The sequence below is a fragment of the Mercenaria mercenaria genome, chromosome 12, assembly GCF_021730395.1.
Source record: "Mercenaria mercenaria strain notata chromosome 12, MADL_Memer_1, whole genome shotgun sequence".
Classification (NCBI taxonomy): domain Eukaryota; kingdom Metazoa; phylum Mollusca; class Bivalvia; order Venerida; family Veneridae; genus Mercenaria; species Mercenaria mercenaria.
In genome coordinates this window covers 8692344-8699481 of record NC_069372.1, presented here as the reverse complement: position 1 = coordinate 8699481, position 7138 = coordinate 8692344, and the positions used below count along the sequence as shown (strand labels likewise).

General features: G+C 33.3%; 1 protein-coding gene across 1 annotated transcript; it reads right to left on the bottom strand.

Moving 5' to 3' along the window:
- Positions 1-2308: 2308 nt before the first annotated feature.
- On the bottom strand, positions 2309-6167 carry LOC123534552 (complement C1q tumor necrosis factor-related protein 5-like). The gene is made up of 2 exons (XM_045316837.2): positions 5795-6167; positions 2309-4391 (listed from the first exon to the last, which is right to left on the bottom strand). Exons 1-2 carry the CDS (start codon positions 6114-6116, stop codon positions 3991-3993), a joined length of 723 nt encoding a protein of 240 aa, XP_045172772.2. The 5' UTR covers positions 6117-6167; the 3' UTR covers positions 2309-3990.
- Between the last annotated feature and the right edge of the window lie 971 nt (positions 6168-7138).

The following is a 7138-nucleotide window of genomic DNA, read 5'->3' as shown; positions in this document are numbered from 1 at the left end:
AGCGAACAGCATGGATCTTGACCAAACTGCGCATATGCGCAGGCTAGTCTGGATCCATACTGGTTGCAAACGCACTATGTTGGTTTTTTCATGGCATGGCTCAAATTAATGTTTTGACCTGGGGAGTCTAATTTTTGTTGTAACATGTTAGTAAATAATAGGCCTGTATTTTACAAAGAAATGCTTGACAAAATTTTAGTCAAATTTATCAAGTCATACCTTTTTAATAATTTCTTTTGTAAAATTAAAAAAAAACAACAAACAAATTATTGTCACGTATTTGTATTATGTTAATTAATTAACAAAACAAGTTATTATACTGAAGTGTATATGGGTACAATGAAGTAATTTCCTCAGACAATTTTGGTTTCATAAGTTGGAGATAGCAATCTAGTGCAGGCTTTCTCCCTAAGTACCATTATCTTGTTTACAGTAGTAAAATTGTTCTACTTTTATTTGTGCTGTTAAATTTGTGCTCTCATTGCCATTTTGTTGTAACTTTAAAAAGGACAAGAGTTACAATATAAACTTTATAAGTGTATTTTACTTAAAAGTAAAGGTTTTCTTTATGTGAAATGTCTTATCAACAGTATGTAAAATACTATGATATATCTAAATTGCTTTTATGGCACAACTGTAGCTAGCAGTTTAGTATATTCCTATAATTAGGTATGTAAAGAACTGTTATTTCACAACCAATAATTACTGAATAAATGGTAAAATAGACTTTTGTGTTTTTTGAAATCTTTTTAGCTGACCTAAAATAAGGTTCAGTGTGAGCTATTGTATAGTTAGATGATCCACATTCTGTCAGCCATTGTGCACAGTTTTATTGCTGGCACTCTAGAGGTCACAGTCTTGGCCAAATCTTAAGAATCTCAAAAGCACAGAGCACCACAAACACAGCTTCAAACCACAGGCGCTTGAAGCTCTATCAATAACTATATGCATAGTTACCATATCCCACCCACCTTGTATACTTAAAGAGATCTAACCTGCACATATATTTCATTGATAGAGCTTCAAACACCTGTGCTCAAACTTGGTCAGAAAATATATCTTAATTGTATACTGGAGAAGTTCTATATGCAAATATGCTGTGCAATCTGGGGCCAAAATCTATGTCACAACCTGTATGAAATATTAAAGCTGTAAAGTACCTGCATTTTAAAATTACAGTCATGATTATTTCAAATTTACATCTGTGTAGTACATTTTATATAACAACATAGCATTTACAGTTACAGATTTTTCAATTGACAGTTTGAAAATGACTGTAAGACAGATAAAATTATGCAAATGAAATACAGCTGTAAAAAACAAACTTACAGCTATAAAAATGCAGAAGTTCCAGCAGTTAATGGGCCAAAAATTACAGCTGTAGAAATGTAACAGATGTTAAAAAGGGCACTATTTTAAGGGAAGAAAGCAGAGGTGCACAAAGTTTAAAGATGATTTGTAATGCTCTGGAAAGAGTAGCAATTATTATAAAAATAGCAAAATAAATGATCTAGTAAGTAAAAAACAATATGAAACATGTTTACAGTATAGGAACTGCAAAATTCCAGAGTAGGATACAAAGTAGAAACTATGCATCAAATATTTGTTTTATAACTTTTATACAAACTTTTTTGTCATGAAAACATATGGCAATTTTGTAATTATTTATCAGCTTCAGATATAGTGTATATAGTTAATGCTATGTATATTACACAGCTTATCATCTTGTAACATACTTCCAGTTATAATCAAAGTCTGATGGCTGGAAAACACAAAGCTGAAATGTCCTTTTACAGCTATATTAGATAATTAAACAGTTTTCCATATTGGTCAAAATTTCAATATTTTAGATGTGGTGCCTCTGAATTTCAATTATATGCTGCCAAAATGTATCAAAGATGGCTGCCAGTACTCGTATCCCCCCACCCCTCAAAAGTTACACCTGTAAAATGCAACTGTATTGCTGGTCATTTTTCACTTACCCTTCTTTTACAGCTGTAATTGCAAAATAAAGGTCTTTGACATTCGTTTTACACTGTAAAATCAGATTCTATTTTGATGTCAGTGTCATCAGTTAAAAGTAGGCTTTGCCACTTTCACTGTAAAGGGTTCAGCTTCACTCGGAGTTTGAATTCTTTATGTGAGTAAACATTCAGCGACTTAACTGCAAGTTGTGGTTCTCTACCTGGAAGCCCGCTTTGGTGAAATTAATCTGTTCAAACTACCTAACCAGTCAAAGTTGGATAAGTGCCACAATTGTCTTGTGCGACGTTAAACCTAACAAAATAAAAATTGTCTCAGTAAACTCTAAGTCTAGTTCACAACTATGTCATCTTGGATCAAAACCTAGATCACTTGGTAAAATCATTGAAAGTCATAATTTCTGTCTGATTAACATGAAATGTATTCACTAAGTTTGTCTGATTATATGACTTAGGTTCCAAACTGGGTCATTTTAGGTAAACACAAGGAACTCTGTCAGATGATAGGGAGAAAACTTCTCAACTACTTAAAATATAAATGTGATCAGAATGTCAAGTTGCGTCTTGGTCATTCAGTCCAAAGCTTTTTGCATCTTCAAGTGGATGCATTTTCTCACCATTCAGATAAAATTAGGTCAGAATGATTGTCTTTAAAATATCTACTCGAATTTGAAACTGCATTATCTTGATTCAAAAAGTGGGGCATTCGGGATGGAAAAGCTTTATTCTCTCTCGAAAAATACATTTTCTACTATTTTCTACCTAGCATTACTAGGACACCTGGGCTTAAAATTAATGTTTTATTGTTGGAAAAACATTACCTGAGCTTAAGATGACCACTTGGTTTTGGTGGTCAGAAGGTCAAGGCCGCAAAGACCTTTAGACTGAAAAGGGTTTCTAATCAAAAACTTTGGCATACAGACGTCACTTTCCATAGGATGATTGCTTGTGGTCAGTAGATGACCCCTCTTGTTTTCAGGATATATAGATCAAAGGTCAAGGTCACTGTGACCCCGAAACTGAAAATGATTTCCGCTAATTAACTTAAGAAGTCTTTGACCTAATATCTTCAAATTTCATAAGGTGATTGCCTGGGTTCAGTAGATGATCTCTGTTGTTTTGGTGTCAAAGGTCAAGGTCACAGTGACACTGAGACTGAAAACTATTTCTGCTCAATAATTAAAGAACGCGTTTGCCTACAGACCACAAACTTCATAAGATGATTGCCTGAGGTCAGCGATGACGGTAATTGTGTTGGGGATCAGTAGGTCAAGAGGCAAGGTCTTGGTGATCTCGGGACAGAAAAGGGGACAGACAATTATGAGAGGCTTACACGTTTTACAAACAACTCTTGTTTATTGTGGCCTTCACATTGGTTCATATGTAAGGCGGGTTGTCCACACATATTTGGCATGTTTTCTTAAAAACCTTTGCTGCTTCCAGTTTCAAGTTAAACTGAATTTAAATGTCTTAACTAAATGATAACTCGGTAATGACTGTAGAGTACAAATGCATATTCTCAAATGCTTAATTACTTTGAGGGTTAAATGATCCAACGTGCCACATATAAACATTTATAAATGAATATGTCTTTTTCTATTTAGGACATTCAATGTGTTTGAGTGAAACAGTCAAAAACTATCACACATACGTAAAAGAACAAACGTAATTACGAAGTAAAAATTTTGTTGTAACCGATACGTTTATCTTCCCCTTAGTATAGTCTTGTGAACATGGGTCATGTGATGAAACAGCAGAACTCTCAACTATGCTTCTATGATTACGCACTATAAACTCTTTCCTAAATAGATGTTCTTTTACAATTTTACTGTTGTTGACGGTAAATGAATAAGCAATCGTTTTCACATTGCGTATTCTCCAAAGAAAGAAGAAAAGAAGAAAATTGTTTGTCTAAATGTAGTCTATAGGTTGATTTTAATATCTTTGTAGTAATAAAGTGTGCCAAAGCAACACTTGCAGTATGCTATTTATTATGTGAGATATATGTTTATAAAAGTACCCCACTGAATGTATTCCAGTAATAGCCACCTTGTTGCAAAGGTTGATTAGTAGAAGTTGTAACCCAAACACGACTTTTAGGTTTTAGGATAGCAACTGCGTCCGCTGTGTGACAGCTGTCGTTCTCCTTGTCGTAGAAATAGCCTCGTTTTAGGTATTTGTCGTCTGCTACAATAATATACTGAGGTACCGATTTCGGACTGACACAAAGCTGGATGGTAAACAGATACACCCCTTCCGTTGGCGCGGTGAAGATGCCGGAAGTGTTGTCATAGCCATGTCCTTCATTCAGCATGCTTGTTTTGAACACCAAGACTTCCCCAGATTTTGGTGTTATATTAGTCAGTTCCTTGGCAAGAAAAGCAGCAGTTGGGGGTTTTATAGCTGCATCTGCGGAGAAAATAAACTGAGAAGCAGATTCTTCGGAAATACGATAAATTCAGGCTGTTATAGGACCTACACTTCCAGAAATGCTCAGCTGGACACCTGATTAATGAAAAAACACTGCTTTCTTAAAGGCCTGCTCCAGTCCTACCTTTTAACCTTAAGTTGTCACTGAAAAGGCATGAAAATCCTAACTATGAACAGTTACGCCTGTTAAAATAGAGTCTATTTCATATAAAATTCTATATAAAATACCTTTGGTTTTGCGTGCGAAAGTATGGCGCGTGGCCGTTAACTGTTACCTATTGTAACCATGGGTTGCATACATACAATATAATTTGAACAGCCTCGGAGCAGGGCTTTAAGAAGTACGAACGTTGATGAATAGTCATGAAATTTGTAGTTGACATGTAGATGACAAAAAGCTTACAATAATTACCTTAAAGTTCAAACAAAGCAGTATATTGATAACAGTAGTTTCAATTGCTTCTAACATATCTTTTAAATACAACTACAATGCAGTTTTAACATAGTGGTAACGTATTTCTAAAAAGTACCGTCATGGAAAAACAGTCACTGCTTGACAAGTACGTATAACTTCATTGTATTGTCGGAGAACTAAATTACTTAATGACAATTTTGTTTCCACAGAAAATTTTCTAAAAACTGATACAATAAAACAAGGATATTGAAATGGTAACGTAACCTTTGTAAAGCGTGTTACTGACCGATTCCTCATTCAATTAGGCGTTTACACTATATTTTCATACAACATATCTCATATAATCATTCATAATTCTTTCTGTTATCATTTTATTCTACTAAGTAATATCTTTTTTCCAGAAATGTTTGTTAAGTATTGATTCATTTTATGAAAAGTAGAAAAAAACAACATATGTCATGTAGATTACACTAAGTTACCTTTAGCATAACAATTAAACACTATTTGAGAAAATACTGAGGAACTTTAAGACCATATTAAAACCGTTTAATACGTTAAAATTGGTTCAAAACTTAGAAAATGATTTATTTTAAACAAAATTTTGTCATTTTGTAATATCTTGATTAATATTGATGAATATGCTAATTAGTTTAATAACGAATAACGTAAAAACTCTGACTATTAGTGAATTGAAGACCAGTATCTCTACCCTACCTAAAATAATTTCAGTTAAAAAAATGCCTCGCGAGCTGAACAAAATATAAACTGAGAAATAATGCGGTCCAACTGCATTTTTCATGATAGAGTGAATATGATTAGTAATACCTAAAATGTTCGTAAACTAGACCAAGTAAGGTAATCACCAAGAAGGATTTCAATGAAATCTTTTGAAAACCCTTGCACTGTAAATTTATGCAAATCAAAAACCTGTTATATGTTCCTGTTCTAGTAAATCGCATAACAATACCTGTTGTCTTCTTAACCTCTTCGGTGAGTCTACTCAAGTCTGCTTCGCTCTTTTCTTTCACTTGCTTGAACTCAGTTTTTATAGTTTCCATTTCAGTGTCTAATTCAACCTTCATTTTTTCCTTGTCATTTTCTAATTCCAGCATTTTGTCTAGTACTTGCCTTTGAGTTGAATCTAGATCCTCTTTCATTTTCTGCACAAGGATTTCTAGTTTTATAACTTTAGCGAGAGTTTGTTCTTCATAATGAAATCTTGAGCACTGCGGCTCCGCAGCGTTTAACGCGGCGGCGGTCGCGGTTAATAACATGAGAACTGTGAACATTTTTTACGTCTCTCACGGTTCCTTACTGTCGTACTTTAAGACTTCGACTGAAAATCGTGTATCTGTTTATTCTATAAAAGATTCGCTAGAAGTGGTAAAAAAGAGGGTGCTTACAAAATTAGCAACTTTTCGATAATTTCTCTGTTAACTGTTGTTGTTTTGATGTCACCAAACCCTTTTATTTTTTGATGATTTATATTTCTAGTATATCGAATAATACTAAGAAAAAATGTGATACTAAGATTAAAACAACTCATCTTAAGGTTTGTGGGGTTGTAATGCGAGTTAAAGTACTGTTTAGACTAATTTTAATAATAAAAATGTTACCTTTTATTATATTAATAGTTAATACACATAGCCTTTCAACGCACATGTTTAATGTAAAACGAATTTACAGCTCCATAAGGGTTTATATTTATGTTTAAAACAGATACAGCAAAGGTTTAGACAGCCGTTATGCAAAATTATATAGTCAGAAAAGCGCTACATTTCAATATTTCACTTTCCTGAATGATACAGTGACAACAATAAAGGGAGGTAATAATAACAATGGATTGAATAATACTTTCTACTGTTCCAATCAATATTTAAATCTTTGAGACCTATATGAGAAAACAATTACTAGTATAGGAGAAAGGATTTAACAAGAAATTAGAGTATATCGTGTCCACAACATAAACGAATGTGACAGCCGTATTATAAACAAAAACAGTATGACCCTTTAAACAACAGAAACTGTTTAGTTTACCCTTCTTTTCTAATTGTAACTATACCAATAAATATATTTAATTTTCCTTCATGGGTGATATGTAACAAGGTACTGTTAATCAATTAAAATGTAAGATATAACGTACTTTCAAAGATGAAAGAAAAACAAAACGCCACATGCACCTAATTAATTTTGCTATTTTGCCCTTTTTCTTTTGAAATACAGACTGAGATGTTCAAGATATCAAACAATGCGATTTTTATTATTCTCATATAAATGAATAACACATGCCCGATTTCCAGGTTCGTTTCAA

Bases quoted from the DNA above. Each gene is read 5' to 3' on its own strand.
- LOC123534552 (XM_045316837.2), bottom strand. From the start codon at position 6,116: ATGTTCACAGTTCTCATGTTATTAACCGCGACCGCCGCCGCGTTAAAC. The intron at 4,392-5,794 runs GTATTGTTATGC...TTTTCTCCGCAG, and splicing joins AGAGGTTAAGAAGACAACAG to ATGCAGCTATAAAACCCCCA.